Here is a 20,477-nt window from a genome sequence, read left to right as displayed (position 1 = left end):
TTGTATTGAATTTATTTTTAGCAGAGACTAAAAGTCGAGCGAGCACACACCAACATTATGTGCAGCATTAAAATCCTAAGAGGTTTACGGGAAGGCAATGTGAGAGAAGTAGGTGCCGGTAAATGTTAGACACAACTTTTACTTAGATAATTACACTGGGGCATTTATTTGGATGTTCATCTGAAGGTAAAACCTTCAAAGGTGCCTGAGTACAAGCTTACAGCAAGTACTCTAAAGAAACGCAAAAAGTAGAGTCAGTTGGATTGTTGGTTGTTTCCTATATCAAAAGGAAATGCCGGCTTCATTTTGAAACTGAGTCTTAGGTTCCTCTTCTCAGTGCCTTGAACTGTTGAAAGACTGAAACTTTTGGGTAAGGAATGAGCAGAATGGCCAAAACCCTGGTTGGTTGGCCAGTGCTTTCATGCCTAAACATCACATCACCCACAACGCAGTCGTTGTGCTGTGAAATACTCTTTAGTAGCCTCGTATGGAAGTATTTTTGCATAAGTATTTATAGAGATACAAGGCAGTTGATGGTGTGGTGCTTTGGTTAGGCTTGGTTCTCCAGGCATCTCTTAGAGAAGGGACTGACCATGGTGTACAAGGACTGCTTTCAAGTACCCTGTCTGGCTGCTGTATAAGTTGCAGTGCTAGCTCCAGCATTTGGAGAAAGGCTTTGGCTCTCACAGCTGTGGATCTGCCTCCTAGAGGGAGAAATACCACTGCCACAGTATTTCTTGTAACTTCCCCCTGGCTGGGTTAAGCTGCATTTTGGATCCTGCTTTGGGTACCGGATCTGGGTGGGTTCCATGTCTTGGTGCCGTCTTTGAAAGTTGAACCAGAGATCTCTAGTGAATGGCGAGGTCTGCAGTAATAAGGCGTCTGCAGCTGAGAGTCACTATGTGAATATAGCCCTAGGATACTTCTGAAAGTTGTATCCCTTTGTTTTGAAGTATCTGTCCTGCAGCTTCTGTAATTTTGACTTTTGGGACTCGCAACAACAAGTAGTCCCTCCTAATACTGAGCAACATCATCTGTCCGAATACTGAGCCACAGAGACATTCTTTATGTCTGTTAATTTTTAGTTATTACATGTTTATACTCTATTTATACTTGAGATCAGTGATGGGTGATGCGTTGGTAATCGTGGTTGTAATATACGCTATACCAACAACATCAGAGTTGCATATATGCAACCTGAGATGTTTGGAAGTGCATTGTAAGACCTTGAGTCACCTGCGATGAAGAGCTGATGGACATCTGATGTGGAGAGGATACAGTTAGTTAGCTTTGGGTCTTAGTGTCCACTTTGCGAATTAGACAGCAAAAAATGAAATGAAATTCCAGGTTACTTCAGCACTGAGCATAAACAAAATTTATTATTCTCAAAAACATAGCGCTGAGCTGTATTTTGGGATTCAGTTTTTAAAATAGGGCTGAATATCCCTGGATTGGGTCAAGAGAATGAAAACTTGAATTAAACTTCCGTGTTTCGAACAGTACTCATTAATGGAGGCATTATTAGCAATATTTAAGTGAAAGAAAACAAGACTGTGGAACTAAACTTTGAAGTTAGTGTGCCAGCAGGGATGTAAAATGAGTATTGCAGTTGATTGAGTTGATTGATACAATTACTGATGCAGTGTTAACAGTCCTGGTGCTATTTGAACATATTACCAAGAATACAGGGATGGGTTTCAGTCTTAATTTTTTTTAAATGTGTATTGCATTTAATTAAGAGTCGTGTGTAGCTCCACTTTTCTATGTGCAAGTCCTGTCTTTTCACTTTGAGAAAGTTATTAGCACTTGAGGATTTGCATTGATCTTAGCATGTGTTTAAGCATAAGGTTCTTTTCTTTTAAGAGAGATATTTTCCCAGTAGTTCTTTAAATATTTTAAAAACTGAATGACAACAAAAAGGTTACAAAACTAATCTTTGTTTTCTAGATCTTACAATCACTTTCAGCACCTACAAAAAGTTTAGAGCAACAAGTAAATCATAGCCAACAGGGACATCCAAACGCGGTGCTGTTTAGTCAAGTGAAACTAACACCAGAGACACATTTGTTACAGCAGACACATCAAGCACAGCAGCAACAGCACCATCCTCTTTTACATCTTCAACCTCAACAACTTATGCAGCTACAACAGCAGCAGCAGCAACAGCCCCAGATCTCCCAGCAGCCTTTCCAGCAGCAACAGACTCACCAGTTTCCACAACAGCAGCAGCAGGTTCATCAGCAGCACCAGTTCGCACAGCAGCAGCTTCAGTTTCCGCAGCAGCAGTTGCACGCCCAACAGCAGCTCCACCGTCCTCAGCAGCAGCTCCAGTTCCAACAGCAGCATGCTTTGCAACAGCAGCTTCATCAGCTGCAGCAGCAGCAGCTCCAGCAGCAACAGCTGCAGCACCTCCAGCAACAGAACCTCCAGCAACAGCAGCTGCAGCATCAGCAGCAGCAGATTCAGCAGCAGCAATTACAGCAGCAGCACCTGCAGAGGTTACACCAACAGCATCAGCAGCAGCAGATGCAGAACCAGGCAGCACAGCACTTAACTCAGACATCTCAAGCACTACAGCATCAGGTCGCGACCCAGCAGCAGCAACACCACCAGCAGCAACAGACCCAACTGCAACAGCAGCCGCTTTTTGGGCATGATCCTGCAGTAGAAAGTTAGTAATACTGCCTCTGGTCCTGGAGAAAACCTCTAATGACATGACAGAATTTGGGTTAGAATGTCAAAAAATAGTGTTGTATTTACAGTATGGCATTGTAAGACTTAAAAACTCCATTTATAGCTCAGGACCTGTTTTACTATTTTTCATGCTAACAGGCATAAGCTATAAATAAGGATCTCCAGAAATCTGAAAAGCATGAGAGCACTGAAAACTTTTTCTGTTCAAATGTGTGCTTTATCCCACTAGCGTATAAATTATGCTATGGGAACAACATTAGTGTCTGCATGGCATAGGTTTTTTCCTTTGAAAGAAGGGAAAGGGGAGGCTTAAAAAGGGGATAACAACTGGAAAGATAGGTTAGGTTTTGGAAATAGTAGTAAATTAATGAGGAGGGTTCAGCATGACTTTGAATTCTGCTCATTCTAGTAGAACTGAAAGCTTGTTGATTGTTTTGACTCTTCCTAGGTGATATATGTAAAGGAGGATGTGTCCTATGTTTTCCTTTGGTGTCCCTTTCTCCTACCCCTTTACCCAGCTCTTCCTCCAGCAAAACAAAGCAAACATAAAAAAGACCCCAGTTCCCCCACAAATAGTGGGCCAAACTGTGCCTTTAGACATCGCTGTCAGCTTTGAGATTTTGGATCCTGTTTTCTCCAAGAAAAAGCTAGCTTCAAAATTAAATGTAGTTTATAACTTGGTAATAGGAAAGATGAGTGTAGTGAATATGTTTTGAAATGAACCCTTCAGAGCTTTAAGTTTTTAATTTTCTGTTCCTTTATGTGCCAAACTATTCCAGTTCCAGAAGAATATTTCCTGCTGGGCTGTGTCTTTGCAATTGCTGATTACCCAGAACAGATGTCTGATAAACAGCTGTTAGCGACCTGGAAACGGGTAAGATTCTACTGTATTTCCAAAAAAAAACAACGATAACCTTACTCTCACAGTAACTAAATCCTAAAAGGAACAATTGGAAATATTTTGGCACTGTTCACTTTTCTTTAGGTATCATTTTATTTAATGTTTGTGTTGTGACTAGGAAAAAAAACATTATTCAACTGAGGCTGACTAGAAAAAGTAGTAAATGCTTCAGATGTGCAGCCAGGTTGAATTCGGTCTTTAGCCAGAACATTAACTAAAAAAGCTATCATTAACTTTCCCAACTATTTATGCTTTCGATCAGGCAACTGTAGTACAGCAAATGTAATATAGCATTGCTTTCTATCTTAACTTAATTGCATTAAAAGACTGTTTTTTGCATAGAATTCTGGCATTTAGTAGGCTGTGAGGTATCCACCTGAGTGAATAAGATGGAGGAATAGAGCATTTCTATTTTTTTGCCAACTTCTATTTTTCAGAAAAATCTGATTGTATCCTTTCCTAAATGAGAGGACTTTGATGTTCTTCAGAAACTTCTGATGGATTTTATAGTTGAATTTTCCCAACAATTTTGCATAATCAAGTAAGCTGTTGACATTTTTAACAGCACTTGTGTTTATTGCTGAGATAGAATTGAATGGTTTATGAGAAATTGTTTAATAGTTATACTACAAAAATAAAAAACAAGGTTATTTTTGTTTATATATCTTTATTTGTTTTTTTTCCTTGCATCTTAAAAAGTTCCACTTTTTGTAGTTCAATGAAAAGGTGCATATTTAATTTTGTTTTCTTCATTTTTTTTTTTCCCCAAAAATTCTTAAGCTACATGACAAACTTTTTTTTGGGGGGGGGGGGGGGGGGGGCGGGCGGGGGTAACTCTTCAGTGAAATGGTACAGTCTCCTAAACAGTAGACGTTGATTTCAGATTGTTTGTTTCTTAGGGTAATTTTATAATTGTTACATATATTAGAAGCTTTAATTTGGTTCTCTTACCAGATCATTCAAGCACATGGTGGGACAGTGGACCCTACACTTACAAGCAGATGCACGCATCTTCTCTGTGAAAGCCAAGTCAGTAACATGTATGCTCAGGTAAGCAAGCTAGTAATGTATTTATGCATGTTTTCATTTCCTTACTGTAAAGGTAAGGGGTTTTCAGTATAATAATCCGTGCTTTGATTATAAAATATTTTTTCTCACTGTATGCTTTTTTAAAATCATTTGTAGTTTATAGTACAACAGACTTTCATAATGCTCATAGTAGATTTATTCCAGAGAACACCGAGGAAGATGCTGTGAGAAACAGGATCTTGAAAATGTTGAGGAGAAACAAACAGTCATTACAATAGAAGCTTTGTGTTTTAGAAACAATCTAACATAAAGATGTGCTTCAGTTTTTAAAAGCTGTTTGTGCATGTTTTCATAGGCTTTAAGAGAAAGGAAGAGATGCATAACGGCACATTGGCTGAACTCAATCTTGAAGAAGAAGAAAATGGTACCGCCTCATCGAGCCCTTCACTTCCCAGTGGCATTTCCACCAGGAGGAAAGCCATGCTCTCAACATGTAAGAGGAAAAAGCTTACTTGTAAAGAATGCTTGTTTCATTACACGAGCAATATTAAAACATAGCTGGAAAGTACTTACCCAAAGCAAAATGCATGTTTTTTTTTGTCAGCTGATGAAAAGCTTCTCTTAATCTTAAACTCCTATGTTGACTATGCTATCAGGTGATTCAGAGTGCTTTGCAAGTCCTGCTGAATTCCAAGAGCTAAATATTAAAACCTGTGTTTGATTATTATTCTCTTAGAGAAACCAAGGTACAAAGATGACATGAGTTATCCATAACAAGATGACAGGAGTCCAAGCCTTTTATTTTTCAACTTAACAGCATATCTAATATTTTATACTTCCTTTATGCTAACATAGTATTTTGATTTTTTTGAGCGTTTTTTATTTTTCTCAGTCAATACCTACCAGAGGTGTGACCAGATGATCTTAAAGGTCATTTCCAACCTAAATGATTCTATGAAATACTGGAGAAGGAAGCTTGTTCTGTTAGTCAGAAAGGAGGAGGTCACAGTTCCAGTAGTCTCTGTGTTTTGGCGTGTAATGAGGAGTACTGGGGAAGTGGAAATTTGTGGGGTCAAAAAATAAACTTGAAGTTGAATGAGGCATGTCTTGATTGAAATACACAGCAACATAAAACAAGATGCCAAAATATGTCTTGGCATTGGATCTTTGTCCTGAATGCAGCCATGAAAGATGACAGCCTTAGTACTAGCCTTTTCTTAAATACATAAAAAGAAACAGGTCTGGTGAAAATAGACTATAACAATGTGCATGTGAACACAGTGGTTAACATAGTTTATTATTAACAACAAAATCACAGTTGTCACTTTTTAAATAAAAGGAAAGAACAGCAAAAATGAAAACTTTGTGAGACCGAGGGTAAGAAATGAAGATAAAGAATTACCTTTTGCTACCTGTGATCAGCTGGTGCAGTTTATTCAGCTTCATGGCAGGTTAGAGCAGAGCATTTAGGAATTTTTAAAAGGAGAGTAGGGGAAGTAAGTGTAAAAATTTGCAAGAATATAAACAGCAGCAGAAGAAAGAAGTGAAAGATGTATGGGAAGAAAACTAAATGGGAGCTTTTTCATAGTGAGACTTAGTAAATAGCAAAAAGTTGACCAGCGGAATGAAAATAATTCTGACTTGGGAAGAATCAGTGCCAGAAACCTGTAATTTTATGTATAAACAAACAGCCTTTGATTGTAGTTTACATATCCTATAAGCCATGTTACGTATCCTACAGTGCCTGTGTGCCGTAGCTAAGATGCTCTATGTTTCATAGTAATGTAAAAAAGTTAGTAAGAGAAAATTGTTTTCAACAGGATCACTTTGTAAATGCTATCTACTTTCAGTTATATCTGTGTCTTTCTTTCTGTAGATAATCTCTGTGACAGGATTCGTTGATAGTGACAGAGATGACCTCAAACTAATGGCCTACCTAGCAGGTGCCAAATACACGGGCTACCTGTGCCGCAGCAACACAGTTCTCATCTGCAAAGAGTAAGTGGTTTATCTCCACGGTGCTCACGTTCTCAGCTGCCTGTTGCCACTTAGTGTGTTTCTCGATGTGGAGTGCTCGTTACATCTCATTAAGAATGTTTAATCATTTTTGCGATTTGATAGCATTAAACTTTATGATGTTGTTTATTGAGCTAAATTACTGCGCACTTACCTCTTAAATTTGACCTGCTGAAGACAGGAAAAAGAAAAGCCATTGCTTGTTTCACTATTTTAAGGTTATTTTGTAAGTGATGCTGACTGCTGCATCATCTATAAGTAAAATCTATTGGGGGGGAAGGAATAATTGTTTTAATATGCTGGGGGAGGGAAAATTGAATTAAATCTAGGTCTAATCTGATTCAATTTGAGACAGAAATTCTCCCTGAGTTGACTTTGTTCCAGTACATAGAACAAAAGTATTTTCAGAATATATGTATTTTATTTCTCTATCACAGTTGCAACAGATAGACCAACACAGAAATGCTGGTATTTAAAGTTTATTGGTATAAATGCTATTTTACCTATTTTATCAAATATTTTTTTTCCTCATCTCTGAATAATAAGACCCAGTGGCTTGAAGTATGAGAAAGCCAAAGAGTGGAGAATACCCTGTGTAAATGCACAATGGCTCTGTGACATACTGCTAGGAAACTTTGAAGCTTTACGGCAGATACAGCACAGCCGCTATACAGTATTCAGTCTTCAAGATCCGCTTTCTCCTAGTCAACATCTAGTTCTCAACCTTCTGGGTAAGAATTCCAGTCCCCCAAATCCTGTGTTCTGTAGCACTTACTTATGTACCTGTTTAATCAATAGAAGCATGTGTGTTCTGCTGTAAATAATTTTGCAGTGGTTTCACTTCTGTTGTATTCTTCACTTTCTAGATTCTTGGAGAGTTCCACTAAAGGTATCACCAGAACTTCTAATGGTATGTTGAGTTTTATATCGCTGTTTTTGTCAGATTACTGCTTAGTGTTTCTAATGTTTGAGCACATGAGCCATATGGTGTGCGCAACGTGCCAGAGGGACCCACACAGACCATTGATGTGCTTCAGGTTAGTATTCTATAAATCTGAGAAATGATCTTTTACGGAACTAATAAACTGCATTGTATTATATAAAATCAAGTTTCTTTTGAGAGATCTTGGACTAGTGCATCACTCTTTGATTTTACAGAAACAGGCCAAGCAAGGTTTTTGAGGTGTAAAGCACACAAAATCAGTAATAACTTTGTTAGAATCTTGACTATATTTTAAAATAGAATCGATGACATAAATTATGGGTTGCAAGTACTTTGTATCCTGTCTTTAAAATATTGTAAGAACTAAAGCCATGTGCATATGTACCAAATATTTTGTAATTTAAAAATGCTTTTTTTTTTTTTTTAAGTGATGCTGATAAGTCTGGTAATAACAGCAGTGTAAATCAGCAACCATAAGGAAACTAAGAATCTGGCAGGAACAGGATTTGAAACGTCTAGAATACACCCTGCAATAAAAGCTGTGAAACGTAAAATGTGAGATGGGTATAAGAGCTAAGGTGGGAACAGCAACTTTTTCTGAGCTGTTTCCTTGTTGTTCTGAGCTTGGAAAATACTGTTTCAGTTTTAGACTGAAAGATTTTGTGTGGTAATTTCTCTTTCCATTCCAGATTTATAAATGATAACCGTTTTCACAGTGTCTGTCTTGAGATAGGTAATTCCCAGTTTGAGCTAAGGAGCTTTCGGTTCATTTGTACAAGTGACTGAGAGAGAACATTTTACATTACACAAAAATATTTTTGTGTAAGCTTTTGTGTTCTGGATCACCTACCTCTATCCATTTGTATACTCTTCAGAAAACAGCTTAATAACTGTCATAACTTAATTAATGCCCAGATCCCATTTAAAATATTAGTACAATTTAATTGTTTAATATGTTGGAACTTCAGAAGTAGCCATCTGTTACCATGACCTGAAGTTCAAAACGATCTTTTTATAGACCTCTGTGAAATGGTGTCATAGCCTCTTAAGTAGCTTTTTTGAAACAGAACAACAACAAAAAAATTGTCATATTTCCTTGAAGGATGCATTCTATTAGTGGCCCAAAAATAAATACTTGAGATTTTGTAGGTACTATTACTAGTAGTATTTAAGGTGGCTTTTTCACAAGCTCATTTTTGGGTTTGTTACCACCAGCCCTTGCACCTACATAGTGTTTGAGCTCATCTTAAAATTGGCATCTGCATTTTTAGTGTGGTCCAGTTGGAACAGTGGTGGTCTGTTTTTTTTTTTTTTTTTTGCTTACACAGCAAACACAGAGAACTAAGGGGTCAGAAAGCTTCATTTAAGTACCTCCCTTTCAATATTTACTATATAGGGACCTTTCTTTTCCATGTGTAGTAAGAATCTTGTAATTTAGATTGGAAGAGACCTCTGAAGTTAATATTGTCCAGCTCCCTTTGGGACACATACATACAAACAATGTGATTTGGTCATAGAAAACACCAGGCATGTGAAGGGTCAGCCGAGGTACTTCACTGCCTTCTACAGCAGGCAGTTCTTTCCATCTTGGGATTTAAAGTCTGGGGTCCTTATGTGAGGACAGCTGTCTGTCACGTGGCGTTGATGCAATTTACTTTTTGCATTTCCATAGTGTAGTTGGAACACCTGTCAAGAAGAAAGCGCTTGAGCTTTTCTTCCCAGCTGCTCATACTAGTGATTTTCTTGCGTAAGACTACAGGTTTCTGAGAGTGGGGAGCAAACCCCTGTGGGGGACTGAGCTAGTACAGAGGAGGCAGGAGTGTCTATGCAGCAAGTACCCAAGCATCCCCTGGAGCTTCTGTTCCTGTAAATAGGGAACTTGAGATTTTAAAATACAGGCGCTGCTATTTTCTGTTAATATTTAAGTTCCTGGAAGACTACTGTGGTCTTCATGTGTCTCATAAATGGACAGGGTTTTCAGTCTCATTTAATTCTTTGGGTTTTCAAATAATGGTTATCAGCTTTACTGAAAGGGGAAAAAAAGTTTGTATTTGGCATTCAGTTAAATCGTTGCCTAACTTCGTGGAGAAGCTTTGGTTAGCGCTCAGCTTTGCTCTTGAGTCAGCTGTGTAAGCAGTCATTGCACCAGTATGCATTTGGCAGCACATCTTTCTCGTGTATATTAATTTTTTAAGTATAGTCTTAGAACATTGGCATACAGTTGTCCTGCTTTAAAACAAAAATAGGGTTCTATGCTCAATTCAGATGTAAACATGTAGATGCTCTAATTTCAGGGTGTGAGGTTGCCTTTGAAACCAAAGCAAAATGAACCCAGTCTTCAGCCATCTTCCAAAAGAGCACGGTAAGAACCATTTACCTTAATTTACCTTTTTTTGTTTTACCAATTTGTCCTTAATTTACCTTTCCACAGAACTGTCAGCTGCCCATCCGCCCAGTTCCATCCTGTACCCTGCTAATTGCAGTAACTAGCAGGATTTTTTGCATATTGCCAGCTACTCAAGTGGCAGGAATAGAAGAATAACGAGAGTGGAGTAATAAGAGAACGGGGAGAGAACAGAATTGGGAGAGAATGTTCTGTTCTGAGCATAACAGTTTTTCATCCAGAAGACTGATCCTGCCTAATTCTCATTCGTCTGAGCATTTTCATTGCTAAAAGTTGCAGAGAGTGTGTTTATCTGCTTTTAAAAAAATGACTTGTGGCCCGAACTTCACATTCTGCTGTATTTCACGTCTTGTAGGATTGAAGACCTACCGCCACCTACTAAAAAGCTCACCCCAGAATTGACACCGATGGTACTCTTCACAGGATTTGAGCCTATGCAAGTTCAACAGTACATCAAGGTGACTTTTTTTTTTAACTTAACCTCATGTGAACTACATGGATTTTTTTTTAATTTTTTTTATTTTTTCACGGACATTGAGTTCTTACAAAGTAAGACTTGATTAGCCTGTATCTAATGGGATGGATAAAAACCTATGCTTACTGGGGCTGAGATCAGTCATTTATGTGGACTGAGTTTTATTTGATAACTGTTCTGCTGTAGTGTACTTCCTGCTTCTCTGCTACTGTTCTTTGTTCCGTAAGATGTTTTTAAAAGGCAAAGAGGCCCCTTACACATTTTTTTTTTTAAATAAGCAAACTTCATGGCCAAATTTAGGTGAGGAAAGTAGTGATTGTTGTGCTGGGTAGGACTCAAGCTGCTTCAAGTGTTATTTATTATCTGTTGTTATCTGTGATGCCAAATGTTTTGAAGGAAGTTGATGACAAAGCTTATGGCAGGCATGAGATAATGTGTTCCAAGGGAGATTTTGTTCTGTTCCCTAACAAATCTCTCCCAGAACTTACCTCTAAATAATTTATAACATTCTTTCAATGATATAAAAATCCAGTCATTCTTTGAACCTTAATAAGTGCTAAATATTTGGTCAAAAAGAATAAATTTTCATTTATTTGTCACATATTGGTTGAGGTTTGTGGCACAGCGTTACTGTTTTTTTTTTTTTTTTTTTTTAAACTGCTGACTTCAGTAGGGCATGAAAGATCCTGCCACTTGTGCCTACTCAGGTTAATCAAAAGTAAAGGAGGACTAGTTTGGGTCTACTATGCTTCTTAGAAACATGCATCACTTAGGCATTCTCCAAATAACCTAATTTCTTTATTATAACTAGGGGTGTTTTCAAAGTAGTTGGAATCCGTAGTCTTTTTCCCTTAAAATGTTTGCATTTGAAGCTTGATTTTTGAATATTTTGAAACGTAAATGATTTTTCTGTAAACCTCAGTAAAGTTCCAGTGACAGCTCCTCATTTTGTCACGTTGGTACCAGGTTTATTATACAAACAGTCAAAGAATCTGATTTTGTTACAGCTATGGCTCACGAGCATATAAATAAATTTCAGCCTCAAGTCTTATGGATTTGAAGCCAAACTTAGCCGTGATGATACCATTAAGATTTTTCAGAGTTTGAATACCTTCCTGAGGCTGGATACCTCCCATCTTCTTGAGCTGGAGGGGTAGTCTCTTCTGTATACCCAAAGGGCTGCTTAAGCATTAGAGTACAAATCTTACAAGATCTGCGCTCATAGCAATACAGTGTTTGAGGTGGACGTGTATTAAGGATGAAAATAACAGCTTTTGCCTTTTGTAGGTGTACAAGTTTAGTATTCACAGTGTGTTTATGCATACCCTTCAGGAGATAATGAGTGAAGAGGTTCACTGTCACGGAATAGTGCTTTTGTGTATCACCGTGATGCAAACCAGCACTTAGCCAGCGCAGTAAGAAAGAACTGAAAACATTGTCCCTGTGTATCCTGCTTGTTTGTTGTTCTCAGAGCAGTGGTGTACAGAGGGAAGGCAGAGCTCTTTCTGGGCTTCTAATACGCGCAGTAGGCCTCTTGCTTTGGTGACTCCAGATGACTGCTGTACTAAAAACACCATAGTGTGTTAAATATTTATGCTTTAAAATAGTTCTTTTTGTTTTTTAACTTATTCGTACAAAATACTTACAAAAATCAGAAATCTGTAGCGCATAGATAGTGAAGCTGTCCAAATGCTTTTGGATGTTTTCATTGTTAAATTTTTTTATCAGAGGAAGCACTCTAACTCCTTTTATAATTTGATACACTTTACCAGTTGGTTAGTTGTGTTACTAATCTTGTCAGATAATGATTTGTATCTTAGTTGACAAGCTGCCAGCTGTGATGAGATAATTTGGGTAGGGTAGTTTAAACCTAGGAAAAAATGATAGTTACTCAATACCATCTAAATGCATGGGGAACTGATGTATTTAAAGAATATATGTTTTTCATGAGAATACTTTTGCTTTGAGGAAAAGAGTAGCAAAATTAAGTTCACCATAGCTACAGTGTATATTATACCTTCCGTAGAGGAAAAGAGCAAAATTATTAAATTTTCTGCTTATTTAGGCTTAATAGCATGTTTCAGTTCCAAAAAAAAAATAATATGATTTGTACCTTAGGGTTATTTTATTGTTTAAAAAAATAAAGCTGCAGACTCAGAAGGTAGCTCTCACTCTAGCCAGGTGAGATGTGTCTGGAAATACCTGGGTTTTTCATGGCTGTAAATTCTGTCCTTTAATCAGTTTTAATAAAGGAATTACTGTAATATGAAACTCTCCTATGTTTACTATTTCATTAGGAGCTTAATTTTAAACTGTTATCATTCCACTTTTTTTTTCCCCTTACAATTTATAAAGGACTGTTTCATTCTGATCTGTATTTTGCACACCTTTCAGAAACTCTATATCCTGGGAGGCGAAGTAGCAGAATCAGCCCAGAAATGCACCCACCTCATTGCCAGTAAAGTGACCCGCACTGTCAAGTTCCTGACAGCAATTTCTGTAGTCAAGCACATAGTCACTCCAGAGTGGTTAGAAGAGTGCTTCAAATGCCAGAAGTTCGTTGGTAAGTTGAACTGGTACCTATAATAAACTTCAGGCTGGTTGATTTAGGTGTGTGAACATAGCCTGAGTATTGCTTTGACTTCAATTTTCATGTCTCTTGCCAGTTTTCTAAAGAGTTCAGTTTTGTGAAACACAGATTTTAAAGTCAGCAGCAAGTCTGACCTCTATAGTTTATACATAATTCTTCACGGGTTATAAAGTTTAAACAATTACACTAGCAGCTAGTTTGTATTTCATTTGAGGTAGAAGGCTACCTTGGTATGGTTAAATAAAGTTATCACTAGAAGAAATGATGTATACTTTTTCACTAGGTTCTTGTTCCTATATAACATTATGTTGCACATAATTTTCATTCGATTTAATCCAGTTTCTTTCCGTTAAGTGAAGTAAAAAAAAAAAAAAAAGTATTTAGATATTGCTTTAGAGTGTTTAATAAATAGTTGGATGTTGTTAAGCATTGTCTGTCTCTCTGATGTAGCCATTTATAGATCTTACCTATGATTACTTGTTAAGCCCCAAATGTTTTTGCTTTCAGTAATTCTTCTAAAATATAAATTGTAAAGAACTAAGTCACTGTTGGAAATGCATACAGGAATTCATTTAAATAATAAAACAAATTAATTTAGTTCTGCAACTGTGTTGGAATATATCAACTTTATTTTTGCACTTTACTGTTGACAGCTGAAAATAACAAAATAGATGGTTCAGGTTGATTTGACAGGCTGGGTCTGAAGAAAATCTTTTTAAAGGCTGATTACTTGTTTTATGATTTTTTTATGCTTTTTATGTAATTTGTTTGAAGGGAGCAAACTAAATTGCTGCCTAACCATCACAAAGATTTAAATCAGTGGATAATTAACCAATAAATTAGCAAACATTTTTATTAATCTGGAGAAAGCAACGTGCTTGGTTCAGCATCAGTGAACTGAAAAATCAATCTATTTGAAAGCTATTAGTTGATAAATAAAGTCTGGGGATTTATAAGGACAACTGTTCTGATCTAGTACTTGAAATACTTGTCTACCGAAATTTAGTAGACTTGTAGCTAATAGGCTGCCTTTACTTTTGTATGTGGTTCAATGATGGAAAACAGCACTAGTTTGGAAAAATCGTCCCACTGATGATCTATTTTTTATGGAAGAGTACAAATACCATCTCTTGCAAGTTGTCAAAATTGTCTTTAGGAAGACCAGTTCTCCGTAATTTTTTTTTTCTCCTTGAACTTAGGTGTTTTGAGCTAAATCTAATTTGGAAATATTTTTAACCTGCCTTTTTGTGGAACAGTGAAGCTAGGGCCAAAATCCCATCCTGAATTAAAAATAAAAATGAAATCAGCTGAATAATAGGAAAAAGGGAAATAGGTTGAAAGTTTGCTCTGTTAAGGCTGCATGAGGGCTTGGAGACAGTTTCTGGGTATGTTGCACCAATAAGTTTGAAAAGGAGACTTTATGGGACAGTGGCTGTTGCTGGATGTACAAGTGTAAAACACAGCTTTATTCTCCAGGTAGTGGTGGGTCATCCTCACAAGGAGTCTAGTAGAAGGGGTACTATCATCATGTTAAATTCCTGTTTACCATTTAGAGCTAATCTGCCGCTGGTGTTTTCCAATCAGGTTAGCTCCTACATTATCCTGCTGTTTTTGTTTCCTGTGTTAACATTTTTTGTCTTTTTCAGACGAGCAGAATTTCGTGCTGAGGGATGCAGAAGCTGAGGTGCTTTTCTGCTTTAGTTTAGAGGAGTCCCTAAAGAGAGCACAAGTGGCTCCGCTGTTCAAGGTATGCAGTTTAAGAAGAGCATTTAAATGCTTGAAGCTTTTCAACCTATTTTTTTTCAGTATCGGGACAACAGCAGCTTTGTATAGCTCAGGGCAATAAAACAGTCTAGCATATAACACACATTATTTGTTACAAAATCTGGTATTGACTTAATGTATATTTCCTGCCTAAGCATTTTTGGGATGCGTCTGAGTGACTGGATCCTGTACATGGGAACAAAATATTCTCAGTTTATAAAAACAGTATTTGTTCTTTTACAAATAACTTACATTTTGAAAAATGGCAGTTGAGAGTGTGCATTTCAGCCTCAGGAAGTTTAACTCTGATTTCCCTTGCATAGTGGACTTAGCACCAGGCAGTTTGTTAGGATGGTGCAAGGTGGTTTTCATGCCTCCGATTAAATTTATGCTGCTTTGCAGAGAGGTAAGTGAAAATATAAGTTGCTAGAGGTTTTTCAGCCTGATTGAATTGGAGTCTCTCTTGAGGCAAACCACCTAAAAATGTATTTTCACAGCCTCTAATGAGTAGGCATCTTTGTGTTTTATTATATCTAAGTGTTACGTTTCACTCTGTTTTGCAGTCTAGCAAGTCTTGCAGTTTAGGAAGAACTTTTTATACCTAACTGCTAAACATACAGATAATCTACTTTGTGATCTGTTCACCTATATCAGTCTCAATCAAGTAGCAGTTGTTTTTTTTTGTCATGAGGTAATATATGTAATTAATGTATTATGATGTTAATTTTAAAAATGAAAGCTTTAATTAAAGAATAAAAGCTTTTTTGCAACCCTTTAGGCATCCCTGTGCTTGAAGGAGCTTTGTAGTTCTTGCACATCTTACCAAGTTGCAGTTAATATATATGTGTGTGTATTATATATTTTAATCGTAGTTTGACCAGTGGTCATTTGATGGTTTCGTGGTTATTTTAAGGGTTATGAAATAGGCATACCCAAATTACTCAAATTTATCAAAACTGCAGATTTGTCCCTCCAGGGAAAGCAGATCAGTGGTAATTACAGACAGCTCATCAACTGTTGGAATTGTTGCTATAGGCCACTATAAATTGTTTACAGTCTCGCCCATGATTGCATGAGTCACACGAAAATTAAATGTACTGCTGAAATCGGCTAACAAAATAAGGCTTTCTTATTCTTTTGTTTCTCTTTTTAGGGAAAATTCTTCTACATTACACCTGGAATTTGTCCTAGTCTTTCCACCATGAAAGCTATTGTGGAATGCGCGGGAGGAAAAGTGTTATCCAAACAGCCTTCTTTTCGAAAACTCATGGAGCATAAGCAGAATAAAGTACGTACAGTGTTGCTTTCTAAAACTTACTGGTAGTATCTTACTATATTACTCAGAGCTTACAATTGCTTTCTCTCATTTAGAGTTTGCCAGAGATAATCTTGATTTCCTGTGAAAATGACCTTCACTTATGTCGAGAATATTTTGCTAGAGGCATAGGTATGTATAAGCGATTGATGTAATTTGTACAGTATTGATTATTTTTCTATTATTTTACAAGTACAGATGCCTGTTGAATATTTCAGGTACTAGTTAGAGGGGTATGTGGTCGATCCTGCATGGAGAAATCTGAGGCAGCGTTTTCCTAGGTGTTTGTAATACGGGTATTTTCTAGCCAGGTCAGCACAAATCTCTGGTGGTGGGCTTGAGCTTGGGGTTTTGGTGCTGCATGGTGCAAGATTCATTCTCATTATTAGTCAACTTAGTTAAAGATCTGTTTTTTTTATTTTTTTTCCACTTCAACTGTTTTTGCTTCAGTGTAGAACCCACAAACATACTGTGTTTACTAACAAAAGGGTACACTGGGAAGCCTGGTGTATGTGGCACGAAGTGTGGGATGGCTAACTGCAGGGCGCTGGTAGTGGTAGGACCATATTCCCGTATGTCTTTTCCATGAAGAGCAGAAAGGTACTGAATGGCACCTCTTAATGCATCTGCTGAAGGAAGAATGTCTTTGTATGGTGTAAACTATGTGTGTTTTCAATATTTCCAGATGTCCACAATGCTGAGTTTGTCCTGACCGGAGTACTTACTCAAACACTGGATTATGAATCATATCCTTTTTGTGTAAAGGCTATCAGCTGCCTAAGGAAGTGTGATTTACTACAAGCTTTCTGAATTAGGAACTAACTACTTACTATTTTTTGGGATATATAATGTTCACTTGATAAGAAGGTAGCTGAACACCCAGAAACCTAGTTTAAATTCAAAGTAGAATTACTTCTTGATTTAAACACAAAAAATAATACCTCAGTGGAGGTGGGATTCAGGGTTATCAGAAAGTACCAGGAGCAGCATATTAAGCAATATTAAGCAAAAAAATTGTCACTAAGGAAAATGTTTGTCACATGTGACTTGCAGATGACAAAAATAGCTTTTTACTGAAGATTATAAACTCTGTTTGATAAACGCAGTGTAGGACCAGTAAGGGTTCTATGTCTTTATGGGTATGTTTTATAAAAGTTTCTTAACGTTGTTCTTCCTTAACAAGCATACATATAAATTTACTTGATGGATAGTAAAATGCCTTACTGCTTCGGAGTCCTTGGAGCATTGAATCTAGCTGTTCAGCCATTGTACAAAGTAACTAAAACTTCCTGTGGATGCTGTTTTCCAGCTGTTTACCTAAGGATGAAGAGCAGTTTAAAGCAGGAAAGCAAAAATCAACTGCATCTTTTTTAGGATGTGTAATTTTATTATGAGGAAACATAATTTACTATGTTTTGTATGATACTACCATTTTAAAAGAGCCCACTTTAGGTATCATGATTAGCCAGTTTTTAAACATTTTAGCATAAATGATGGTACTTCAGCCAAAAGTGTAATTTGGATGTAAAAATAAAAGGGCTTGCTGTCTATTAAATTATGGATGTTGAAGATGAAAATGTTTTGTACTTTATTTTTATTTCTTATACTCTATTTTCTTTTATATTGATATTTTGCCCACATTTTAAATAAATGTACTTTTAAATGTTTTACTCTATATTTTAGTGGTGGTTCATTCTTTTTGAATAATGTGCAACAATGGCACTCTGGTAAGAGTAAATTACTCAAATCTTTTTCCAAGCAATGTAAAATTATTTTAAGCTTATTTTACCAGGTATGTTTTAATATATAAAAATCCCAGTGCTTTAAAGGGGAAGTTGTTGTAAGTGTATAAATGTGTTTTTACTGAAACAAAGGAATAGCTTGAAGGAAGGAGAAACTATAAGCTCACATATTATGCTATTGTGATAAGTTCTGTTTGTATAGTGAGTTTTACTAAATAAATATTAAAATATCAGTTTTCCCCCATCTATATTCAGTTGTTTTTCCTAACACACACACACAGTTCTCATAATCTGACTTTACATTTCTACCAGTTTAGATTCTAGCAGTTGAAAAATCATACTAAAAACATTTCTTCTTGGATCAGCAAGCCATTAAACTCTGGTGGGGGTGTGCAGATATTCACTTGTCTGCATAGTATCAAGTGTATCATACCACCTTGTGAACCATTCAAAGAACGATTCAAAATGACGGATAAAAACCACTTTAAACAATAGCTTATCACACCTTTTTCTAGCATTTTGTATTTCTATGCAAAACTATTTTACAGGGAAGATGTTTCAGTCGCATTAAACTGAGATAAGCGGCTATTTTTAGCTTATGCAAAGCTTTCTACAGAGAAGTTATTAATTTCAAATCTCATTTGTGCTATGGCTTAAAATGTAAATCCACCTGATATTTGATCACTGTTTCTGTTGCCTTTTTTCCCCATGCCTCAGTTCAGCAAGGTGCTTAAGCAAATGACAGATTCAAGCTGTAGGAACACAGTGAGTGTAAATTTCAAGAGGAGTGAAGTCCCGCAGAGGTCAGTACTGTGCCTGTTGCCTGTTAGTGCTGGCTCTGGCTTCCTCAGCTATCCTGATTTACTCCTGCATTTGCCATTTCTATTGTAAGCAGTAAGAAGGGGCTACATGATAACAGCAATTTCCATTACTGTGACCTTTGGTAAGGTGACAAAATTTGTAAATGAGGTTTGCATACTTTGGCTTAAGATGTTTTTAGATGCATCAGAGGTTAAAAAGGTATGGTACAGGGTAGGAGAAAACGGTACTTTTTCCCAAATGCCATTTATTTGTAACTGCAGAGCTATGTGTTTTTCTCAGTGTGATGTTCAGCTATCCATAATACTGCTTCCTTTTCATCATGAGATTAAGGAAAAGTCTCAAATGTGGAGACCTGAGGATGGAAGCTGATAATGTTTTTACACTTCTTTAAAAAAAAAAAAAAGGATGGAATGCAGTGGGAGTTCTGTTGGCTGATGAGTGGTGTAAATAACTTAAAATGTTCAGATACAGATCTGGCTATTATGCCCTCTCTTCACTGTCAATTGAGGGGGAGCATACCTCTAAAACCCAATTTAATTAAAGACCTCTGCAGAGATCACTTCTCTTAACAGTTCAGCAAGTTAGCTTGGTTATCCACACCTTTTAAAGAATATTGAAAATAGGTGAAAAAAAAAATAATACCCTAAAGAATTTCAGCAATGCAGTGCATACATACTATATTTTATTGGAGAAAAAGGTACACTTTCTTGTCTTCAAATACATTTCAGAATGTGTAATACTGAATTAACGTAAAGCTGTGTTAATCTCTGTATGGCTTGAGACTTCCTTATACTAGTTACCAGCGTGCAGAAAGTTTTTGGTGCCTTTTCCTTTAAAAACAGGTATCGGCTGCTGTAGCTTTTGAACTTTGAAAATGTGATACACAAAACTTCTTAACCTTGAATAAATACTTTTTACTTGTCAAGCATTCAGCATATTTTCTGTGTATCTTGCAAACCATGGATTGCCGTATCAAATGTAAATGCTGGTTTTGAGAAAGAGTTGAATATGATGCATATAATGAGGTAGCAGCGCTGTTTAACTGCGCGTAGGATCGATCACAAGGCATACAAATTTGCACCACTGTTGAGTTCTAGAAGCTAACAAGACCTGCTACGACAGCTCTTGGCAGAATGAAACATTTCACTGAGGGGAAGAAAGGCAGAGAGAAACCAGATTTGAATGTGTTAGAAGTTTCTGCCTGGGCAACATAAGCTGCTAGACTCAATTAGGCACTTACCCCTCAGTAATGGTTCTCACCTTTTTGGGGATTAACTTGCACGTTTTCCACAATCAAGGAGTGTGGAGGATACATAGCACCTTTGCCAAAGCCTACTACAGTTAAGAGACGTGTGAATGCAATAGCATCTGAAAGGTAAATTTCCTTTTTATGAGAACTATCCAAAATGCTGTCAGATACTGCATAAAGAAGCCTGGAGAAAAGCAAATGCAATCATGGAACAAATGAACCCTGTGGGAAACATAAGTGGTAACGCATCTGTTTCATCATCAGTGGAGACAGTGTGTTTATTTAGCCAACATACAAGTATGACTGATTTGATTAACCTTTCAATTAGAGTAAAAAACAGAACCTGCCAAGAAAAAGTCTTTCAAGAACCACAGGAGCTGTCCAGAGCCAACTGGCTTGCACAGATGTTACTGTGCCTGTGATTAGTTGATAGAGGAAGGGTTTGATGAAGTGTTCTGATACTAGGTTGCTGTTATGAACTTGCTTTTCCTTTAGAGAAAGATTATAATGCTTAAGTGTCCTTGTTGATCCTG

The 20,477-nt window shown here is 37.0% G+C and overlaps 1 protein-coding gene across 2 annotated transcripts in view; it reads left to right on the top strand.

The window, feature by feature from the left end:
• The window catches only part of PAXIP1 (PAX interacting protein 1), a 33,075-nt gene extending 15,601 nt beyond the window's left edge, over window positions 1-17,474 (top strand). For both annotated transcript variants that reach the window (XM_080578893.1, XM_080578892.1), the window contains exons 7-21: window positions 1,948-2,671; window positions 3,474-3,568; window positions 4,550-4,645; window positions 4,980-5,117; window positions 6,501-6,622; window positions 7,187-7,371; window positions 7,507-7,550; window positions 9,878-9,945; window positions 10,343-10,445; window positions 12,857-13,025; window positions 14,699-14,799; window positions 15,970-16,104; window positions 16,188-16,263; window positions 16,817-16,881; window positions 17,324-17,474. In XM_080578893.1, the coding sequence (XP_080435019.1) occupies window positions 1,948-2,671; window positions 3,474-3,568; window positions 4,550-4,645; window positions 4,980-5,117; window positions 6,501-6,622; window positions 7,187-7,371; window positions 7,507-7,550; window positions 9,878-9,945; window positions 10,343-10,445; window positions 12,857-13,025; window positions 14,699-14,799; window positions 15,970-16,104; window positions 16,188-16,263; window positions 16,817-16,881; window positions 17,324-17,335 (2,133 nt within the window). In that variant the 3' untranslated portion in view covers window positions 17,336-17,474. The remainder of the gene's footprint in view (window positions 1-1,947; window positions 2,672-3,473; window positions 3,569-4,549; window positions 4,646-4,979; window positions 5,118-6,500; window positions 6,623-7,186; window positions 7,372-7,506; window positions 7,551-9,877; window positions 9,946-10,342; window positions 10,446-12,856; window positions 13,026-14,698; window positions 14,800-15,969; window positions 16,105-16,187; window positions 16,264-16,816; window positions 16,882-17,323) is intronic.
• The last annotated feature ends 3,003 nt before the right edge of the window (window positions 17,475-20,477 follow it).

This window comes from Anser brachyrhynchus, assembly GCF_964034855.1.
Source record: "Anser brachyrhynchus genome assembly, chromosome: 2".
Classification (NCBI taxonomy): domain Eukaryota; kingdom Metazoa; phylum Chordata; class Aves; order Anseriformes; family Anatidae; genus Anser; species Anser brachyrhynchus.
Note: the sequence above shows the minus strand (reverse complement) of the source record. Positions and strands in the feature narration are given on the sequence as shown.